General features: G+C 27.8%; 1 protein-coding gene across 2 annotated transcripts in view; it reads left to right on the top strand.

Moving 5' to 3' along the window:
• The window catches only part of LOC136981414 (irregular chiasm C-roughest protein-like), a 101,634-nt gene extending 81,581 nt beyond the window's left edge, over nt 1-20,053 (top strand). Inside the window, exons 2-12 of one of the 2 annotated variants that reach the window (XM_067277732.1) lie at nt 4,765-5,073; nt 6,521-6,859; nt 8,600-8,857; nt 11,580-11,682; nt 12,155-12,339; nt 13,888-14,078; nt 14,479-14,614; nt 14,878-14,991; nt 18,210-18,240; nt 19,444-19,552; nt 19,621-20,053. In XM_067277732.1, the coding sequence (XP_067133833.1) occupies nt 4,765-5,073; nt 6,521-6,859; nt 8,600-8,857; nt 11,580-11,682; nt 12,155-12,339; nt 13,888-14,078; nt 14,479-14,614; nt 14,878-14,991; nt 18,210-18,240; nt 19,444-19,552; nt 19,621-19,785 (1,940 nt within the window). In that variant the 3' untranslated portion in view covers nt 19,786-20,053. Of the gene's footprint in view, nt 1-4,764; nt 5,074-6,520; nt 6,860-8,599; nt 8,858-11,579; nt 11,683-12,154; nt 12,340-13,887; nt 14,079-14,478; nt 14,615-14,877; nt 14,992-16,224; nt 17,272-18,209; nt 18,241-19,443; nt 19,553-19,620 lie in introns of those variants that run through there. The other variant, XM_067277733.1, reaches the window with a different exon arrangement.
• Nucleotides 20,054-21,803: the final 1,750 nt, after the last annotated feature.

The following is a 21,803-nucleotide window of genomic DNA, read 5'->3' as shown; positions in this document are numbered from 1 at the left end:
GGAGTGTTTTTTCCATTTTGTTTATTGTATCTGAATGCTGCATACAAAAAACGTTATTAAGTTGAATTTAGTCTGCTGAATTTAAGAATAGCAATGATAAATAAATGAAAGCTTAAAAATAGACATAAATCTATTAGCTTCTTAAATGCAATTAATTTTTGTATTATGATAATATCAACAGATTATTTTGAAATTAATTTAAACCATTTATAATCTTACTGAGAATTTATTAAAAGAAAAATTTTAAATAAATTTGTTATTCCCTGATGTTCATATCTTGCAAATATTTCTTTCGTTCCAAGAAATAAATATTTTTTTAATTACTTCGAGATGAATTAGGAATTGAAAAACTTGTGATTCATATACATAACGGTCAAAAGATATAACGTCATAATATTTGATAAATTTAACGTGTTTTTATGTTATCCATTTATTTATGTCAACGATACATCCCTGTAAGGTACAATCAAGTCCGTTGAGATAGAGATCCTCGTCTAGACCATTACAATGTTGTCATATAAAGCCTCTTTGAATGATATTACAGGATTGATTCCATTTGCTAGACTGGCATAATCGATGCACATATGGAGTCATTTTGAGATAAGTCATCTCAATCAGTACACAGTGCCTACCACTGATCCTGGATTTACTCGACCACTATTACTCTATGCAAACTGCTGTGTGAATTTTGTGATTATTAACAAAATATAATCTGCATAAAAATATTATAATTTTAAATGTGAAAGTTTTTATTTATTTATGTAAAAATATGCTTTAGGTTTTTGTAGCTTTGTTTCTTTTCAAGCGATATTCAATTATTAATATATTCTATGTATATTTATATAGCCTATAATTATAAATAAAAAATAAGATAATAAAAACATTAGAAATGTTTATATTTTTTAGTATTTATTTTTAAAAATTTTCAATAATAATATATTTAAAATTAAATTCAAACTTAATATTAATATATTCTATATTATATTATCAAACTTATATTTTTTTTTCTAGAGATTTTGTAATTTCATAAAATTTAATATTTAAAATTTTTACGTAAGAATACATTATTTTTATATAATATTAAAAAGAAATGGCATATATTATAAATATTAAAATTTATTTTTATTGTATTGTACCAGTACAATACATACATCTAGCTGCTAAATTTAATCAATTTTAAAAATATATTGAATAAACTTTAACAGAAAAATCTTAAAAAAAAAAAATAATAATATATACAATGATTAAAATAAATGATATATTTATTCTATTAATCAGATTCATTCTGTTTATCAATGCCCATTTAATTTTTGTAATTCTGCTAATTTATCAGAATTTTCCGGGCAAATAATTTTCTGTAATATTTTACTTTTGGTCTACATTTCCTGACTTTCATTCAAATCGTACATTAATTTAATGAATAACACGAATGACTAAACTTCAACAAGAATAAAATCTATTTAGCTCCATATGTCAAGATTTTCACTAAGATTCTAACCACTATGTTTAAGCATTGATTTATACATAAATAATTCCATTAATAATAATATAAAATAGTAACGGTTTAAAAGTTTAGAGAGATTAAATTTAATAAAACTTTAAAAACTTCATATTTTAATTTCAGTTTTGGATAAAAAAACACTAAAATTTTTGAATCTCGTTTCGAAATGCTTTAAAATATAAGAGTAAAAAATTAATTTGTGTATTTTTAAATGAATTCAAAATAAAAATAATTAATAGGAAATTAATTATCTTTAATTATAAAAATATTTCACGTTGTTATTACTAATATGTAGAATAAAGAGTAGATTTATCCTGGACCAAATTCGAATTATTAATAATTTTAATCCAGACAATTACTGTCTGTTCAGATGAATGCTAATTAACTTTGAATTTGATTCCTGTTGGTTTAATATATTCCTTGTTAATCTTGATTGGATATTAAATTTATTGATAGATTAAATAAATTCGACACATTCGTTCCAATAATCAGATTTGATCAAACGAAAAGCGAAAAATTCAATTAAGATAATAAGAAAACTATTTAATACATATTGAATTTTACTTAAATGTTCTCTCTTTGAATAAAATTGCGTAAATTCGATGATGTAAATATATTTTTATTTAAATATTTATCAATAATTTATATATATATATATATATATAATGGTAAATTTGTAGAAATGATAAAATTTAGTTGTCAAATTTTTTCAACCGCCGATAAGAATTTTAAAGTGTTTTTGAAAGCTTCAAATAAATCAGCTAAAGTAATTATATTAATTAATTTATAAGGGAGAAAGTCGAAAAATTTTCTAAAATTTACAATATAATTGTACCAAATGCAAATTTTTTAGTAATTAAGCGGTTGAGAACGATAACAGTACTGGTAGTATCTGTAGTAACAAAACTGGTAGTATCAGTACTACACTCTCGTAAAGTATTCAGATTTTCTCTGATATTAAAAGAAAATTTGTAAATAATTCTCAGTCAAATTTATTTTGAATCATTTGTTCTATCTGTATAATTCACCCAATCGGAAGTGAAACAGCCCTTTAATTAGATCCATACCGTAATTTAAAGTTTGTATTGGATCCTTATCACCGAGTGACTGGAGGCTATCTATTAATGGCAGCCAGTTGGAAAATTACGTCACTCCCTTCACCAATTCGAACAACCTGATGTCATTTTGCAATTATCTCGACTTATCCTAGAAGTTTCACATATCGATAAACAGTATCATTTGAATTCTCTTGTTAATATGCAGCTGTGATTTTATCTTTAATATAAATCGACTCGTATTTTAATATCTAATGACACCGTAGCGTTAAAACGAGTTTCGGTATATCTTTTATTTCTCTCGTGTCTTTAATCATTAGTTTTAAGTAGTCTTAATCGGTTTCAAGGTACTCTACCAGAATACAAATTCTATGTTTACGTATTGTTTTATTGAATAAATTAATTTACAGCAAGTTGTTGATGTTTTTGTATAAGACAACTTTCACCGTATTCTATTTAGTTTTGAAATCCATTGTCGATAGTTTCCGATATTGGCACTTGGATCATATCTAATGGAAGGTAGTGGAATCAGTTTGATCAATGACTATACGAAGGATCAATATTAGGCAGCAATATAGTGAAGTATATCAAAAACTGGTAGTATCAGCGTTTCCAAACTTTCTCCATCTTCTAGATGTCTTTCTTTTTATGATTATTTCCTTATTTCTCACTCTCCTCTTTCTTGCATTTTCAACATCACATTAGATTATATAGATGATAAATTGCTTCAAGAAAGCAGTTTATAAAATAAACATATGATATACATTTTTAAGATGATATACATTTTTATCTTAAAAATGTATAAGAATTACAGTTATTCAATCTATTCTTTTAAAATTGTCATTATTATTATTCTAACTACGAAATTGAGAGATTTGCAATTAATAAGTTAAGCAATGAGGAAATTCAATTATTAAGTCTTAAAAACAATAATTGGCACGCATATAATGACCTAGTTGGAGCAGCAATTTTGTGGGAATATTCTCTTTTCCGCTAATATCCAACCGGTATCGTCTTAAATCGATCTGAGGTGTTAGTAGGTATCTTCCTGCAGCGACTGCGATTGGCAGAAATTAATGTGATGGAAAAGTACATGATCTCCAACTGTATCAGTTGGGGATAATGAAAAATTAGATATTTTAACATTTTGGAATAAGTAATGTTAAGTTTCTATGACAGAATTTTGAATTATAATTTTATGGAATGGAAGAGAATTAAATTCTCCTTTCATTTCATAAAATAATGAAACAAAAATTATAATTAAGTTTTAGTGTTTTGATAATTTTGGTGAGACAAAAGTCACTTTACCATTTAAAAATGAAATAACTTTTTTATTTTTAATTATTATAAGTTTCTTTTTAACATTATAATGTATACATCTTAGAGATTGTTTTGGCCTAAACATGAAAAATAACATCTTTTAAATGCCCCCGTTTTCCTCTTCACAAAGGCGAGCTCTTTCTACGATAAAGTGACTTTTGACCCACCATGTATAAAAATGTACAGAATGTAACATTGAGCAGTATGAATTAGAATTGGACGGTTGCAAATTAAATCATTTTATTAATCTCCAAACATATTAATAATTTTATTTTGAACTTTTAAATCATGAATTCAGTGTAGATATTCTTTAAAATTTGTTTAATAAAAATAAATATATAAAATGAAGTGTTTAATTTTTTTTCAAAATTAAAAGGTCTTAAATGTTTTATTGTATGTTTCAATTAAGAAACGAACGCAAAATTAAGCCGAAATGTCAACAACCAAGTTAGCAGTTTATTGTCAATTTTTGTTTGTCTGTTTACTTAGTTTTTCTCGTCTATTGTTAGTGTCTTATTAATCTACAAAATGAATCTAACTCCAAATAATGAAGAATAACAATGTATGACTCGCGAGCAACTTTATTTGCTAAATGAAAATGTTAACTGCATTACGTTCTAATTATAAAACAATTAGACAGAAAAAAGCATACAAGCATCGTGATCATTTTTTGTATTCATTTAAATGATTACATTTAAGTTTTTCTTTTATATTCAGCAAATAGAATTTAATCTTTAAAAGAATTTAATTTGAAGATAAACAAAAAATTTCTTGGCTAATTTTTTAAGGTTGTAAATATTAAAAAATCTAAACTAAAATGAATTTAGTTTTTACTTAAATGGCTTAAATAACTGGTTATAATATTTGTCATTACTTGTATTATTACAGGAATTTTGGCAGTACAGGAATTTATTAGAATGCCTAGCGACGTAGAAGTGAATCCTGGTGAAACATCGCGTTTGATCTGCACAGTGAGGAACAGAGGAGGTGAATGTGCCTGGTTGAAAGATGGAGTAGTAGTTGGCAGAATTAACGAGAAATACAGGTTTCAAAGAGAGCCAGCTGATGGAGATTGCAGTATTGATGTTCTTAACAGTAAACTCGAAGACGACGACGGAATGTGGCAGTGCCAGGTGACCCAAGGATCTCTACATGATCCCACTCTGACGTCCGGTGAAGTTAGATTAACAGTGAGAGGTAAGAGTAGTGTTGAGTGAAATATTTTAATGGAGCTGACGTGAAGAATGGTTCAATTAAATCTGATTCTCGTTTCAAATACTTCATGTTGCTTTAGAATATAATCTAAAACGAATACCGAGATCTACTATAAATTTTCTTGAGCGCTACACGAAGGCACTATAAAAGGAAATATATCAAATTTTATAAATTGAAATTTCATTGTTAACTGCCGTTATATGGGATAAATTTATTATTTTTGATGTTAAAGATTTAAAATTAATCTTTTCAATATAGATTTATATCTTTTGTAATATTTTCTTTTTATTTACTTTCCGAAAATACAACTTTATCATTATTGAACGTGGAGAGTTCCGATATTAAATTGGTAACAATATGTTATATTCGAAATATAATTTTAACATTAATATTTTTAACATCCAGTAAAAGAATTTCTATCAAGTTATATGCATTTTTATAACTTTATAAAAAATGAATATGTATTTTTTTAAATTTTTAAATGTTTAAAATGCAAGATTAGTATAACGTGATGCCATTGACTTGATGAGATCTTTGCGTGCAAATTGTCAAACTGAGTTGTTTATTTACTAATAGAAAATTTTTCTCTTGATCATTTTATTTGAATTATTAAACATTTATAAAGGTATTGAGTTTGTAGGCATAAAAATAAATTTTAGACTATATTATCTGGGTCACACACAAGAAAAAACACGTAAAAAAATAATTTTCTTTCTTTTTTTACTTTGTAAGATTAAATATTCATTATTTACAGTCTGCTGGAAAGTAATCCATATCTAAACTTTTTAAAAAGATTAATTAAACATTTAAACAATATACATAAGATTACACTTATTTTTAAATGAATTTGAGATTAAAAGGTATCAAATTTTTTCAAAAAGAAAAAGCTATTTATTGTTAAATTCTATTAAAATTGCCATTAATATAATATTTTTGTAACTAATAATAATATATTAATGATATTAAAGCTCATCAACTAATAACGATAATAACTAAGCAAAAATTTTTCTTTTTATTACTTCACTAAGTATCTTGTTTTTCTTTTTTTTGTACGGTTACTTACTTAAGAGAACTTATATTTATAAATAACATTAAACTTTTAGCTTAATTAAAAAATTTAAATTTTATATCAATTATTTAAATTAAAATAAATCTTAAAAATATTTCAGTGAACTAGCCCCCTCCATACGAAATGTTTGAGCAATAAGTAGCCTATAACCTGTCATGAACATTCTAACATCTGTTTAGAATCGAAATGCATCATTAGTCACGTTTAATGCTACTTGATAATATTAATTTACATGAATCTATTAGAGAGAATATAATTTAATAAATGAATCCTAGACTTTAAATTCTATTTTATATAAATTTATTATTTTAATAATTAAGTGAATGATTATAAAGAATGATTTTTTTTTATAATGTTTAGAAGCTCCATTACCTCCCCTCATCGAAGATAATACTATACAGATCCATCCAGGAGATTCATTAAAAATTCGTGCAGGAGAGAGTAAAAGATTGCATTGCGTATCCAGAAGAGGAAATCCATCTGCCTTACTTAAATGGTTTATAGAAGATGAAGATATAACGTCTATGTCCAACCAAACAAGTATTAAAGATGTCGATAAGGAAAAAACGTGGCAGGCAACAAGTGTTTTGGATTATGTGTTTAATAAAGGACATAATAAAAATAAATTGAAATGTGAAGCTCTTCACGCTGCCTACGAATCGGGTTCAAAGGAAATCGAAATCAATTTACAAATTTTATGTAAGTTTAAATTTAATTGGTTTTATACAAAACACTTGTAATATTTTTCGTTTTATATCAGTTTTAAATTTTTATAAGTAATTATTTGAGATAAAGAATAAAATATAAGAGAACACATACATCACTTTATTTATTGAGTTTAAAACTATTTTTTATCTCATTTAAAGAAAAAACGATAAAGTAGAGCATTCTTTTCCACTTTAGATTCTGTTCTTATCTTCATATCGATAGTTTTCAACAAGGTTGATACGTAGAGATCCGTTGGTTGACCCGAGAACCACTCTGGAATTGTCGGTATCTTGACGGATCGAACCATCTTCCATTTTGGATGAAGCTTTCCACCACACATTTTCTCGGATGTACTCTTTCTCTTTTCACTTTCCATTACACTAGTAGACAATAATAATAAATGGCCAAAGAGCTTATCCATATTAAATTTAAGAATGACAGTAAGCTTGTCTATAAATTGAAATTTTGCTATAAATGTAATAATAAAAACTAAATCTTGCGTTATCTTTTATCCCCGCTTTCTAAATTCCAATTTAATTATGCCATAAATGTACACAAATAAAATTTACAATTTTTCTGTAAAATATTAAAACTGACATTGTTTTGCGCTACTGAACATCAACAAACGGAAGAGATTTCACGGTTTCTTTGGTATTTACGACTTGCAAAGGGAAGTTGTATTGTATGTCTCTGTTGAAGCTGTAAATAACTTCCTGTACTGAGTGGAAATATCTCACTAATGATAGCGGAAGTTAACTTCCTTCTGACGTCAGAAGATCCTCTTATGAGTCCCGAACTGCTACGAAACTGTAATAGTGTGCTTATACTTGAAACCATAAGGGAATTTCATTTAGCAAGGGTCACTACAGGTGCACACTTTGAAATGTGTCGAGAGCTTAAAATTCCTATTAATCTCTCCCAGTGAAATTTTCCTCGTATTGAGAATTTAGTATTAGTTACAACTTTAACTAAAACTCTTATTTATAGACTATATCATATTATAACTTTGCATTTAATCATACATCAAGATGTCAAGACAGCGGACCAAGTTATTAAAACTAAGTAAATGACTCTGACAACCATTCATCTCTAATGCTTCAGCTAGCTGCCAAAGTCGCTACTTATATGGTCGTTTTGGTAGATTTTACACTGCGATAAAATCGCTCTAGTGTGCTATTATCGCTGTTCCGAATTTCAAGTGGACCATAAAAGCTGAATGAAATATCAAATCAGTCTCCCAAACAAAATGAAAAATCCATATAGTTATCTAAAAGCCGAATCTGCGGACTAAAGTTTTAACACTCCCTCCAGCGATGGAAAACTGTTGCTTATGTTCTTGTAAAGATAAACGAGATTACCTTTTTACAGCGAGATGTTTTAGAATAATTGAATTTGTAAAATAAACATACTTCAGCAAATTGGCAATAATAGTTTGTGCCTAAAATGCCGTAAACCATCTTGCTGTTGCTCGGTATCCGTAATTATTATTTTTCGAACAATGGCTGCCATAAGACGGAATAGAGAGATAAGAAAACTCTTTACTAAGCGTATAATAATAAAGTTAATTGTTTCCTGTTAATTGCATTAAGTTATATAAAACGTAACTGAAACTCTAAAAATGCACATTTCTTTTTTAAACTTTTTTTAAATGTCAAACAAATATATCTAATGACTAATTATAAAATCATTAGTAGTTGGAAAAATAATTGAGAGTAATTTTTGTCTTTTCAGATTTACCAGAGATACGTTTAGAAGGCACACCCACAAATGACATAGTGGAAGGTTCATCTGTATCATTGAAATGCATAGCAGATGCCAATCCTGAAGCAAGTATCATTTGGTTGAAGTCTGGAAATTCAGGAATCTACGAAATAAAAGATCAAATAGAGTTTAATTCTATCAGTCGAGCAGATTCAGCAGACTATACTTGTTCAGCTAAAAACGAAATTGGAGAAAGCGAGAAATTGACTGTCAAGATCGATGTCAAGTGTAAATTTTTTCTCTTGTATTTTTACTCTTATATTTTATATCTAACATGATTTTATTTCTATTGTAGTTTTAGAGATTTCTTTTCCCAAAGTAAATAAATTCTTCACGAGAACAAACAAATTCTCACTTAAAATCTTTCTAGAAACTTTTCTAACATAAATTATTGAGAATGTGAAAATCTCGAAATCTTATCACTCGAGAAGGATTTAAATTTTCTTATTTAAAGATCATTACAACGAAAATTTGACCGCAAAGTAATTAGTGACTCTCTTACCGAAGGATATACTCAGGTTATAACCCATAAATTTCAGTAGAATGACTCGCATTTGTTGTTCGTCTTTCTGAAAAGCCAGCAAGAGGCCAATTAACATTTTCACCTGTTCTTTTGAATACAAATATAAAAATTTAACAGTTTCCGAAAGAAGAAGAAAGAGAAAAGGATCCGGGCTAAGAAAAATCCATCTCGAAACTTTGTTTGGTCAAATTAGAACATTCAATTTTAATGCGTTCTGTCTGTATCGTTATCTCTGTGTAGTTAGGGAGCTTAAATACTGAAGCAGTTATTATTTATGATTAAGTTCAAGATGAGGAGAGTTTTTCTTCTATGGCCATCATTAAGTTTATGACGTTGCTATGAAGTCCAAAAGAATACATTATTGATCACGTCCTCTTCAGTTGCCGCTAAACGTAACTTTGTCTTCTTTCTTGAATTTATCATTGTCAGTGTTTTAATAAAAGTCAGTCTTTTAAATCTCTCGCGTGTCTTATCGTTATTGATAGTAGTAGTTTTTAAGAAGGAAAAAAAATTGAACCTGCAAGCGCTTGCATGCACGAAAACCTAATGAGAATGGATCACTATATGTTTTGCATATTTTTTCCATAAAATGGCCTTGCGATTATATCAGTGTGTGTGTGTTGTTCCACACTGAATACCGAGATTGTCACCAAGAAGTAGCTGCAGGAAATAGTAATACGTTCTCCTGAATTTATATCGTCAGTCGAAATCATGAGATGGATTATTTCGGACATTTCTGTATCAACTGATGATGAGTGTTTTGCATTTACAGAAACCTTTTCTTTATATATTTTTTCCTATTCATCTTTTCTAAAAATACCAAATCCTCAAAGCAATTTCTGTCATATTTTATTCATTTATTCAATAACAAAATTTAATTCAAATTATGAAAGATCAAAGAATTTGAAAAAGTGAGCTTTTTTTTCTCTTTTTCTTCAATCTTTTCATTAAGTTTCTATTCGTATATTTTATTTTCGTTTTTATTTATTACAAATTTTTTTATAGATTTTATATATTAAATATTTATCTTGTTAATATTTTGCGATTTTTTAATAACGTTTACTTTTTAAAAAACTGTTTATAATTCATAAAAACAAATATCTGCACCATTACCTTTTACATGAAATGTAATTTTAGTTATAAATTAAAGAAAATCGGCTCGGTTTCTTTTAATTAGTTTATACAAATCTCTCCAGATGGCGGTAAAGTTAAAGCACCCCGTTTTAAAAAATGGGAGCATCAAACTTAATTTTGTTTGATTGCATCAAAAAAAGATCGATTTCTGACAGTGATTAATTTTCAGTTATTCTGAACTTTTCGTTTATAATAAATAGTTATTGGTATATATAATGATCTTTTAAGTTGAAGGATGAAACAATGTTGGCATATTTTGAGCTGAACCGAATTTTTATACAAGCTCTCAAATACTATTTGCAGAGACCATTGTACTAAGCAAATTGATTCTGATGGTACCTACAACTAGGTACACTAAAACACTATTTGCTTGTTCCGAGGATAGGTTAGCTGGTAGAACGGCGGGCTTTTGCGAAATGCAGCCGAACAAACTTCGATTTAGCGCTACTATTTATTTACCTCTGAAATTAGTGCTAAATAGAGTGTGACGATAAATTGAAGTACTTTAAACATTGTAAATTATACATAGAATAGTAATGAAGTGTACATATGAGTTTGAGAGCTTTGCCATCATCAAATCACATGACTTTGTATGCTTTTGCATTGCAAATAACATTATTCAGTAATTCACTGATACTGAAGGGTTTTCTATTTAATATTTATGGGGAAGATCGGCTATTGTATTCATAAGCGCTCTGTGAGAGTAGCGCTATTTGGGAGAACTCTATATAAAGGTTTGACTGTATTAAAGACTAACAATTCTGTTGGATTAATTAAACGTATAATTAGCAGAGTTTAAAAATTGTTTCCGGAATTTTTTTTTTTAAATCGATTCAAAAATGTTTGCATTTGCAAAATTTTTAATTTAATTTTGTTATTTACAATATTATATATTTATCGATGACTTAGCCAATGATTGAAATACTAAAATATGTTCTTGCTGTAAATAAAGTAAAATTAAATGGTAATTAAAGTTGACGTATTATTTCATAGAATAAGATATTTAGTATGAATGTAGCATTTGTATAATACATATTTATTTCAAAATATGCTAACAGACAAGTGTTTTCATTAACGTTTAATAAAATAATAAATTCGAAACTTAAAAGTGCGAAGTAATCGATGTTGATAACGTTGCTACTTGGCTAAAATGTATAATTTTACCGAAACAGGTTTTTCTAATGTTACCTACAACCATAATGTAGTATTTGTCATGTGGAGTTTCTCTAACTTAGAGCTAAGTTTTTAACTAAATGTTCAGTCTCACTGATGTGTTTTCTCTGACGATTTTAGATAAGCCAAAGATTTTGCAAGTAACTCCTGGCCCCGAAACAACAGTGGCTCTGTACAACGCTACACGTCTCGAGTGTCACGCCGAAGGAAATCCACCACCTCGGTATGAACTATTTTGTCTTTCTCTATCGTAACAATTTTTTAATCTTTTTACCTTAAATATATACAGCACGTTTCCTATAACGTCTTTCTTGCTGTTGCAGAATTCTTGCCAAATTTCCATTTTATTCTCTGTTAGAAATATATGCTTGCATCTATAGAATCTTATTTTTCTTTTTTCCTTCCTACCTGATATATTTTTGATGACAACCACAAATGCATACAATTATTTTCAGACATGAAATTTTCAAAATTCATGCATCTACAATGATTTGCTTGTGTAGAATTATTTTAAAAAATTTATATTCACATCTTTCTTTTATAGCTTTTTTTTTATTTTTTAATTATCAGCATATTAGCCGCTTTTCTTCCTAGTGCACTTATGAGAAAAAGCATCTGTTTATATACTTAACAAATTAAGTAATTCTGTAATTAATTTTATAATTAATTAATAATAATAAATAAATTTGTTATAGGTATATTTGGCTTCAGAAAGTTTCTTCTGATCCAGTGACGTGGCAAGAAAGAGGCCATAATTCAACTTTATATATACACAACGTGACTTATGCTTATCAAGGTATCTATAAGTGCGTGGCATCGAATATCATTAATAATTTAGAAGAAAAAGTTGACTCGAATGAAGTTATCTTGGACGTTACAGGTAAATGGATATTGAAAATTCTTGATTTCTGTCAATAAAAGAAAATAAATTGACTCTACTATGTTATACGTTTATATAGATTTTAAAAATCTGATATTTTACTTCAGAAGTGTTTACCTTCAAAAGTATCTGTTCATTTTAAAGCAATACAACTTTAAAATATCTAGAGAACTTTAATATGTAATTTGATAATCTAAATAATGGTGAAATTTTCTCATTTATTTTTATTAATTAAAACCTTGTCAGTATGTTTTGAATATTCCTAAGTGCAATGCAATTGAGTGCCAATTATCTGAAATAATGGAGGAGGGAAACTTTTGGTAGGGAAAGAATAAAAAATAATAAATACCTTAGAGTACAAGAATTAAAATTGTTTTTTACTATTGTAAAAAAGACAAGACATAGAGATTTAATAAATTAGAAATAACGAAAAAAAAAAATGTCTAATTATTTGTATGTTTTAAAACAACTACTTGTCTTTCATTGTAATCTACAAAGTACTGATGAAAGTTTGAACTCAAAATACATAATAAATAATAATAATGGCGAGATAGCTCAATAGTGGCCCTACAGAAAATCATTGACAATAGCTATTACATAATTAATACTCTAAAGTCGATTTTGGTTAATCGATGCTCTTCTGAATTTCTGGTATTGTACTGAACATAATGGTGTTTTATTACATTATGAACAAAAAATATTTTTAATAAAATTTTCAAAATTGTCTTCTATTTAAATTTTAAGAATAATATAGGCCTATATTTGCGACATTTTATTATAAATTTTGTTTGGCATCATACCAATGTTAAATTAGATTAGTCTGAACATTTAGTTCCTTCGTAATGAAATTTTATCATAATTGCAAAAGTTTTAAATAAATATTTTTAAACATGTTCCTAGTAAAATTTTTCTTAAATAAAAATATTGATTAGGAGAGATTTTTATTCATATTCTAAATTTAAAAATTTCTGTAAAAAGTGAAAATATGATTACAAATTTTCAACTTTTACAGATATTTGCTGTTGTTTTTCGAACAATAATTAATTCAGTTAATTTAAATGCAATTGTTACAATTATTTTTTCATATGTTTATTTAATTTCTATTAAATTGGATAAGATTGAAATGTGATAGTAGTAAGAGTTCACTTTATTGACAATAATAAATATTTTTGATATTTTCTCAAATATAATCGGTTAAATTATAATCGGTATTATTAATTAATTTCCAAAATAGAACTTAATTTATGTAAAATGTAATTAGTTTTTATACCGCTTAATATGATGATTTTTAATTGTATTATACAACAGTTTTTAAAATTAAAAATCTTTCTTCATAATTCAAGATTATGAATACTTAAATACAAGAATTGTGCCAGTGCTTTGTTCATTAAATGCATAAATTAAAAAACATTTTAAAATTTACTAGGATGAAATTAAGCTTCCATAATAAAAAAATTTTTGCTTTTAAAGATAATTGTATAAAATTTTCTTCTTCATTTTATTATTCTTCAATGATTTTCATTTATTTATATTATTTTAAATATTCAGGAGCACCCCAGATTTTGAGAGACGTAGCCAAAACTCAAGAGAAAGTAGTCACAGAGAAAGATGAAGATGCTTTCATCATTATTTTCTTTTGTTCTGATCCAAGCCCTCAGAGAACCTTTTGGGAGTGGGGAAGTCAGAAGTTAGATACAGGCAAAACTCACGAGAAATATATTGCGGAACCATTAGTTCCAGTAAGTACCGTTTAATATTTGAATCTGATAAATGTGTTTTCCTGAGAAATATCTCATATTCTTAGTCTCCTTTTAAAAATCACCATTAGGCCTATATCTTTTCATTAAAATACCTAACGATTTCAAAAAATTAATAAGATGATAAAGGATATCTTTAAAATGATGTTTAATGAAGATTTTAATTTATAAAATGAATGAATGAACATTAATAACATCAATCGATAAGTTACGTTAACTAACTTCTAGAAAATGGTTAAATTAACTCATTAAATATTTTTTTTCTTCTTGCTAGAAAAGATGCAGTTATTCCATTAACTGTTGACTTGATTACCCTTAAACTTATTTTAATAACTAAAATCTTAAATTAATTTCTTAAATAAATTTTTATTTATGAATAAAGGATGAGATACAACAAGATTGTTATCAAGCAAAGTTGATTGTACAGAAGGTAGACGGAAGTGATTCAAGAAAATATACATTAAATATTGAAAATGAAAAGGGTCGAGAATCTCATGCTGTAGCATTAAAAGTTAGAGGTAAATTATATCTACGAAATAAATATTCTATCAATGCTAAATTAATTAATTTTATTCATTCATAGACTTATATAAATATATATTTCCTTTCAACTTAACTAATGTAATCTGCCTATCTTTAATTGTAAGTACATTAAGAACCAATTGTGTGAAACAACATTGATAAATAAATTTTCTCATATTTACAGTTTACATAAATTATTTATAAATATAACTAGATAAACATGAAAATTATTTATAACATATTTTATTTAAATTTTTAGAACCAGTTTCGCTGTCTGTAGTTATAGGCATTGTTGTAGGCTGTATCGCCTTATTTATCATCATAATAGTAGTAGTCATCTACCTCTTGAGGGCAGAAAAATGGTGTTTTAATCGTAAGTTTAATTTTTTAAATATTTATAAAATTTTATGTATTTTCTCTAAATTAAAAAAGCGTAAAATTTTACATTTAAAAAAAAAAAGATATTTTTATCGAACGATTCCTTATATTATAAATAATTGGTCTTCGGTTGATGCCTCTCCAATTGAATGTTTCGAGTGGGAACGGCTGAAACACTATCTGCATACTTGTAATGTCGTCCGAATTCTTCGCATTCCAAGAAGTGTTGAATCGCATTTGGAGATTCAACTCAGATCGAATTTATTCAGTGTTTCATTATAAAATTAACCATTTCATTTATTAATTTCAATAAAAAATTGTTCCATAAAATGAAATAATCTTTTCTTCGGCCTTTGCTTCAATTAAAACGAATGAATAACTTACAATTGGTTACGCTTTTATTACATTCATTACTTAAATACAGAAGATGTGAAGACAGATTAAATATCAGCCTACTTTGTGGAGATTTTTTAGGCATCGGCTTTCAACGTACCGTTAGATTAATTGAAATTCTGCAGTGACCTGTAATATAGATGGTGCTAATATATAGAGAGTAGAGGCCAGACCGGAAGAAATGAGTTTTTTCCCCTCTTTAATGTAAAAACATCTGCCTAGAAGTTTTACATTGATCTGCTTGGTCCAACCCATTCTGCAAGACTTCAATTTTCTCTGAAAACTTGTCAATTTTAAACGGCATGATTTTTTTTCCTATCCCAAACCTCGAAGCCTAGTATCCAATAACAACCGATGCTACTATAACAAGGTTGTACTAAATTTCAAAAGCAATAGACATACGAATGTCAAAAAATAGATAAAATTTCGAATATGTAGAGATAAAAGTAATGAAATATATAATCTATTAACCTTCATTACTAACGAATCTAATTTATTACTAGATATTAACTTTTTCTTTTAAAAATAAAATTTTAATAAAATTAAACATTAAAAGTATAAACTACATTCAGATGTTGTTGTTTTTATTTTAATAAATTATTTTGTTAATTACAATTCACAAATCATGTTTTCGTGTTTAATTTTCAATTTACTGCACATACTTTTTTTTTCTTTATCCATTGTCTCTTTTTTGCATTTTAAATTCTTTTATTGCACGTCATTTTCACTTCAGTTGGCATTTTGTATTTATGATTTCTTCCAGTTTTATTTGGAATATTGGAAATAATAATTTCTTTCGTATTTCTCAGTCAAATCATTTATATATTCTCGTTAGGCACCAAACATTCAGGATTTCCTGTGCCGCAAGACGAAGAATCTAAACAACCATCCATGGAGAAGTTATAACTGTGTTTCCTTGGGCGTCGAATCCCAAGGATGGAGATCTCCGAAGCGGTAGTGTTGTGTTCATTACGAACCCTACCAGGGAATATGACTCCAGTGTTAAAAAGTGACTCCAGCACTGGCCAAAAGAAGTGTCGTAGACACTGGACACAAACAATGCATCACGGACACAAGAAATCGATATGAAGATTTGTAAAGCTATGGTGTTTTTTGTGATCAGCGCAAAACTCACTTCTATATTCCTCCCCACAGCCAGCAGACACTTCGGTTCGGTTTAGAAGCTTTTGGATATTTTATTTTAACATTTGTCTTTAATTAACCGAGTCGAAGTCAGTCTGGGACTTTTCTGTGATAGATAAATGCTGTAGTTTTGCTTTTCTCTACATTCTATAAAAAATTGGGTGGTTCTCCGACAACGAATGTTGTTATTTAAGCAAATGTCTTCATTGTTATGTATGCGGTGCCTGATATAAAAAAAGAGAGAGAAAAAGTTAATCTATCTCTGATCATGGAAAAAATACCTCTGTGTGATTTATATTTATATCTACATAATATATATATATAAATCACGGTATTGAATAAAATTTTTGTTCAGCCTGTTTGATATAATTGTTAGTAAAAATTGGTTATTAATGCTGAAATGTGTTATATATATATCCTAGTATTTGGTTTTCGAACGAAAAATAAAAATCTTTAATCGTGTGTTTGTGATGTCGGAAAACAGGAAAACCGCTAGTATCACCTGGTGTACATTTCAAACATGTATCGTTCTATGTATGTAGCCTGTAAAGGGATATATGGACCAAATTTCTTGTGTATAAAGATGGACAGAAATCACTGAGCACTCTTTATATAATTCACAGACTGTAATTTTTCGAACGATCACATCAAGTTTTTTTCTGTACGCCAGGATGTCTGCCCGATCCATGTACATCTGTTAATAAACCTTAATTTAATGCTATTGCTCATTCGAATATAATTATCAAGTTTTTACATTTTCTTATTTTGATACACGTTGTAATCCAGTACGCTAATATAAATTGTAAATTTTGATTTGATTTTTTTTTTTTTCAAAAGGAAAAGGGTACTAAAATTAATCCTAAAATGTAGAGTTTATTTAAATAAATTCTAGATTTTTGGTTAAGATTTTGAAGGTTTTGAAACTGTGATAGTACCTGACAAAATTCATCTCTAAAAAAACAAAAACATTTTAGGACTAAGCTTGATCTGTGAATTATGTATGTCAAAATGATTTAAAAGACTGTACTTAATAAAGACAATAAAAATAAATTCGAAATATTGTAATTAAAATTAATGCATTAATACTAAAATATGTATATAAAATATTAATATATCAAAATTTTGATTAGATTTTTCAACAAGTAATTTAACAGAAAAAATATTTAGACTTTTAAAACGTAATTGTCATTAAGTTCTTAAATTGATTGTTTTCCTTCGAAAATTTTAATCTACATCAATATAATGGCCAGCCATTTTCCATAAAATTGAGAACAATATTGTAGCAGTAGCCGTTCAGACTATTGATTGTTAATAGTCTCTACCAAAACCAATCTGTCGTCGTAGAAGCTCGGTAATTGCTGCTATAAAAGTATCTTTGTTTCTACCTTTTTCCCCACTAAATAGTCATTAAATTCGGTTCAATTAAACCAATTAAGGTTGCTTGTTAAATATTATCCTGTTTACCTTTGTAAAATTAAGATATTTTTCTCTTAACGATAAAAATCGTTTAAAATTTAAAAATAGCTAAATATTTTCGTTAATTTTATTTAAAGGGAGTAAATACAATAATTAGTGGTAGTATTAAAATACTGTGTTTTTTATTCGGATTATTTTCTTTTAAAATTCTTATTCTTTTTTAAATATAATACTTCAGAATTCTTCTTTAATTTATTACAGGTCATCGTGAATTTGCTCCAGAAAGTGATAGGTATGTCTTGTTAATCATTACTCAATAAATAAGTTAATTAATATTTAAATTTATCCAATAAAATTCATTCTTACGTGAAATCTTCTATATTATTTTGTTATATATTCCAGAAAGTTGACGGGCATTGATTCTCTAGAGGTTAAACTTAACGTTTGTTTTCTAACAGAAATATTGTTTCGTTCGACAGAATGAAATCGAATAAAACAAAGTAAAAAAAAAGAGAGAATTTTTTTGGCAATTTCCAAGGCGTTTCTAAGTTTTCGGAATTGTGTGCAATCACGTTAGAATTGATATACTAAGATATGAGGTACCGAGATCCAGTATCTCGGTCATCAAGACGAAAATCTGCACCAGAGATTTATTGAAATATTCACCATGCAATTTTACTGCCATCTGCAACCTTCTCGGCTTAGCAAAAAAAAAAAAAAAAAAAGAAAGAGAGAGAGAGAGAGAGAAATTTTAAAAAATCGAACGAAAGTTCTTCCATACATTTTCTGACTTTGATATAATAAACTAAAATTAAGCATGCGAAAAGACGAGAAATTTGTTTATTAGTTATTGAAAAGTTTTCTTTAGTTTTATGTTTCATAAAACAGTTTTTCTTGTCTGCTTCAATGGAATTTGCTATGTTAGAATTAAAAGCAGTTAAAATATTTTTAAGTTACTGTAAATAAGCAACCATTAAAAATATTATTAACGAAGAATTTTATAAATTTAGCATATTCTCATTAAAATTCGCTGACTGTTTTTGTTCTTTGAAATTTCTTTTTGTGATCTTTTAATGAGAAGTCCAGGATTGACTTGTAATGAAGTCATTAACTTCAAAAGACTATATGACAGTACAATACGCTCGAAATGTTACTTTTATTTAAATTACTATTCTCAAATTTGTACCAAGTCGAGTAATTTGAATTTTGCTCTTCTTTCTGTTTTCTAGTCGAAACGCGTATCTTGGGATCATTATCACGCCGAATCAATTAAAGATAATCATTTTTTTTAAGTCAGTTTATTTGGAAATATCAAATTACAGAAACTAATTATTGTTAAAATCGCAAGAATCTTTTCCACCTCTGGGAATGATATGTTATCTATTTATATTGAAATCTCCAAAGAGTGGTTTTCGATTCTCTGGTGAATAGCTTCGGGGAAATTTCCCTAAAGCACTACTTTGAGTTAATTTAATTTAATTTTTATTTATTTCAGTGAACTCGGTCACTCCGTTAAGAATGGAAGAACAACGAACGCTGGGGCAATCCCTCCCGATGCTTTGTATGCAAACTTAAAAACGGAGAAAGGAGCTCAGGACGAAAAAGTAAGAAAATTAGCAAAAATTACCTTTGACTAATCGCATTGTGTAGTAACTCGTGCTTTATCTAACAGAATAAAGAAGCTCCGAATCGAAAGGAGAGTCTTGTTTATGCTAGCCTCGATTTATCGCAACCATCTAATGACGTGCAAAAACCTTTAACGTCTTCTCAAGAAAGAACCCAATATGCAGAAATACAATTCCAACCGAAAAAACGAGCGGATCAATCTAACGATTGAAGAATAACCATTAGGAGTTAGAACACATCGAGGGACCAGTTTAGTAGGAACACCTACGTAAAGTGTGTACAAATTGTGGACTTAACTGGCGGTGCTATCTTGAAGGAGATATTTTATAAATCATATTAATCATCTGATTTTATGATGATGTATCTGTGTATACTGTATTGTTTTGTACGATTCGTTTACATTATATAAAGTATTTTCTCAAAAAAAAAAATAGTAATAAGTGATCTTTTATTGTAAATGATTTAATTTCTAGTTCGAATTATTAAATGAGAAACTGCACGACGTTGGAACAGTATATAAATGTAATCTTAATGTAACCACAGCTTTGCTGCTATTTCTCTGCTCATTAATGTCGATGAGGTCAACGCATTGGCCTTTCTGTTGATAGCCAATAAACGGTCATTTTACTGCCCCACTACACTACAGGTGGTAACATTTGGACCATGAATAAACCGAGGCGTGATTGCTGTAATAAATCTAACAGCAGCTGCCGCTTCCGCTGCAAAGCTACGGGGAAAATGAAAAAAGTTTGTCTAAAGAAAATTTATACTTAAAAATAATGGAAACATTTTTCAGTTAAAAACTTTTCATAAGTTAACAAACAACATCAAACAACGGTGCACTCCGCCATTTTTTCAAACTTATAATGGTTATCATTTACAAAATATTAATTCGAACGTATTTAACAAATACATTAAACAAAATTTCATCAAAAAAGTGCATGCATAATTTCAGTTGCGGTTTAATCTTTATAACTTGTTTGGTTGCATTAAAGTATTTCTGAATTTTATAATTCAGTGCCAGTGATCTATACATGAACATTAAACAAATAGACCGTATATATCAAATATGTACAGGTACAGACAATACAAACGTCACGCACAAAATTGTTTATTGCCTAAAACTTAAAAGTGGTTTGCGTCGCTTTTGCTGAATAGTGTTTCATGTAGATAGCTATCTGTATAATAATACGTAGACGAAACTATATTCAAGCAAATCAGTGTTAAAACTTTCATAAAAGTTTTTGGCAGTAAACAATTACTTTCTATTCAAGCGATAACAGATAACCAAAGTTGGATACTATCCAATGATCGACAGTGAGTGATAAATATCGGGAACATATCTCCTGTTAGATAATACCTATCTATATAGGGAGTGACATTATCCTCTGATGATCTGAACAATATCCCAAGGAAATTACCTGTCATCATTTTTTCTATCTATTTAATGATGTACTTTTAAAGGTAACGTTAGTGTCAGATTTGATCAATCAGAAAAAAGAATAACACCAAATAGTAGTATTAAGCTTCTATAACGAGATTATCCAATTTCTTGATGATATACTGCTTGTCATTTTGATAAATAGAAAAGAAATGATTACTTGTCACACTTTCAAAGCAACTTTTCTTAGTAATGACCACCTTTTTTTCAAAGTTTTTCTTTATCAAATTAAAAAAAAAACACTGTAAAGCATCTATATTAGACATAATTCATTTAGCGATTCCTAGTGAAGAAGATAGATCTCACTATCTTGTAAGCTTAACAAAGCGAAATTTCATTATAATGAAATTTTTCGACCTCTTTGTTTTGATATCTCAATTTCTACTGCATTTTATATATTAAATTTGTCTCGAAAAAGTTTAAAAATTGTTGTTTCAATCGATCTCTTGTGTATACTCTCTTTATACGAATTTCAATAATAACGGTCATGGTATTATTACACATTTGAGAATTCATATATCTAAATCTCATAAAAGTCTTAACACCGTTCAATTCATCACTATTAATGTTTCGCATCATTGCTCTCGAGCATAGTGAAGATTGGAAACTTATTCAAATTGAAAGGAATAGAGTCATTCAGAGAGTTAACAACTTAAAAGTAATAGAAGCCATTCCAATTGAATGCCTCAATTATATATATAGCAATTTCGAGATAATTGTGTAGTTCCGATTATCAAAAAATTCTCAACCTTTAAAAATTGAAATTTTAACTATATTATAAAATATAC

Source organism: Centruroides vittatus, unplaced genomic scaffold (assembly GCF_030686945.1).
Source record: "Centruroides vittatus isolate TY-2023 unplaced genomic scaffold, ASM3068694v2 contig_754, whole genome shotgun sequence".
In the NCBI taxonomy this organism is placed as follows: domain Eukaryota; kingdom Metazoa; phylum Arthropoda; class Arachnida; order Scorpiones; family Buthidae; genus Centruroides; species Centruroides vittatus.
The sequence above is the reverse complement of the archived record's forward strand: the minus strand, read 5'-3'. Positions and strand labels throughout refer to the sequence as shown.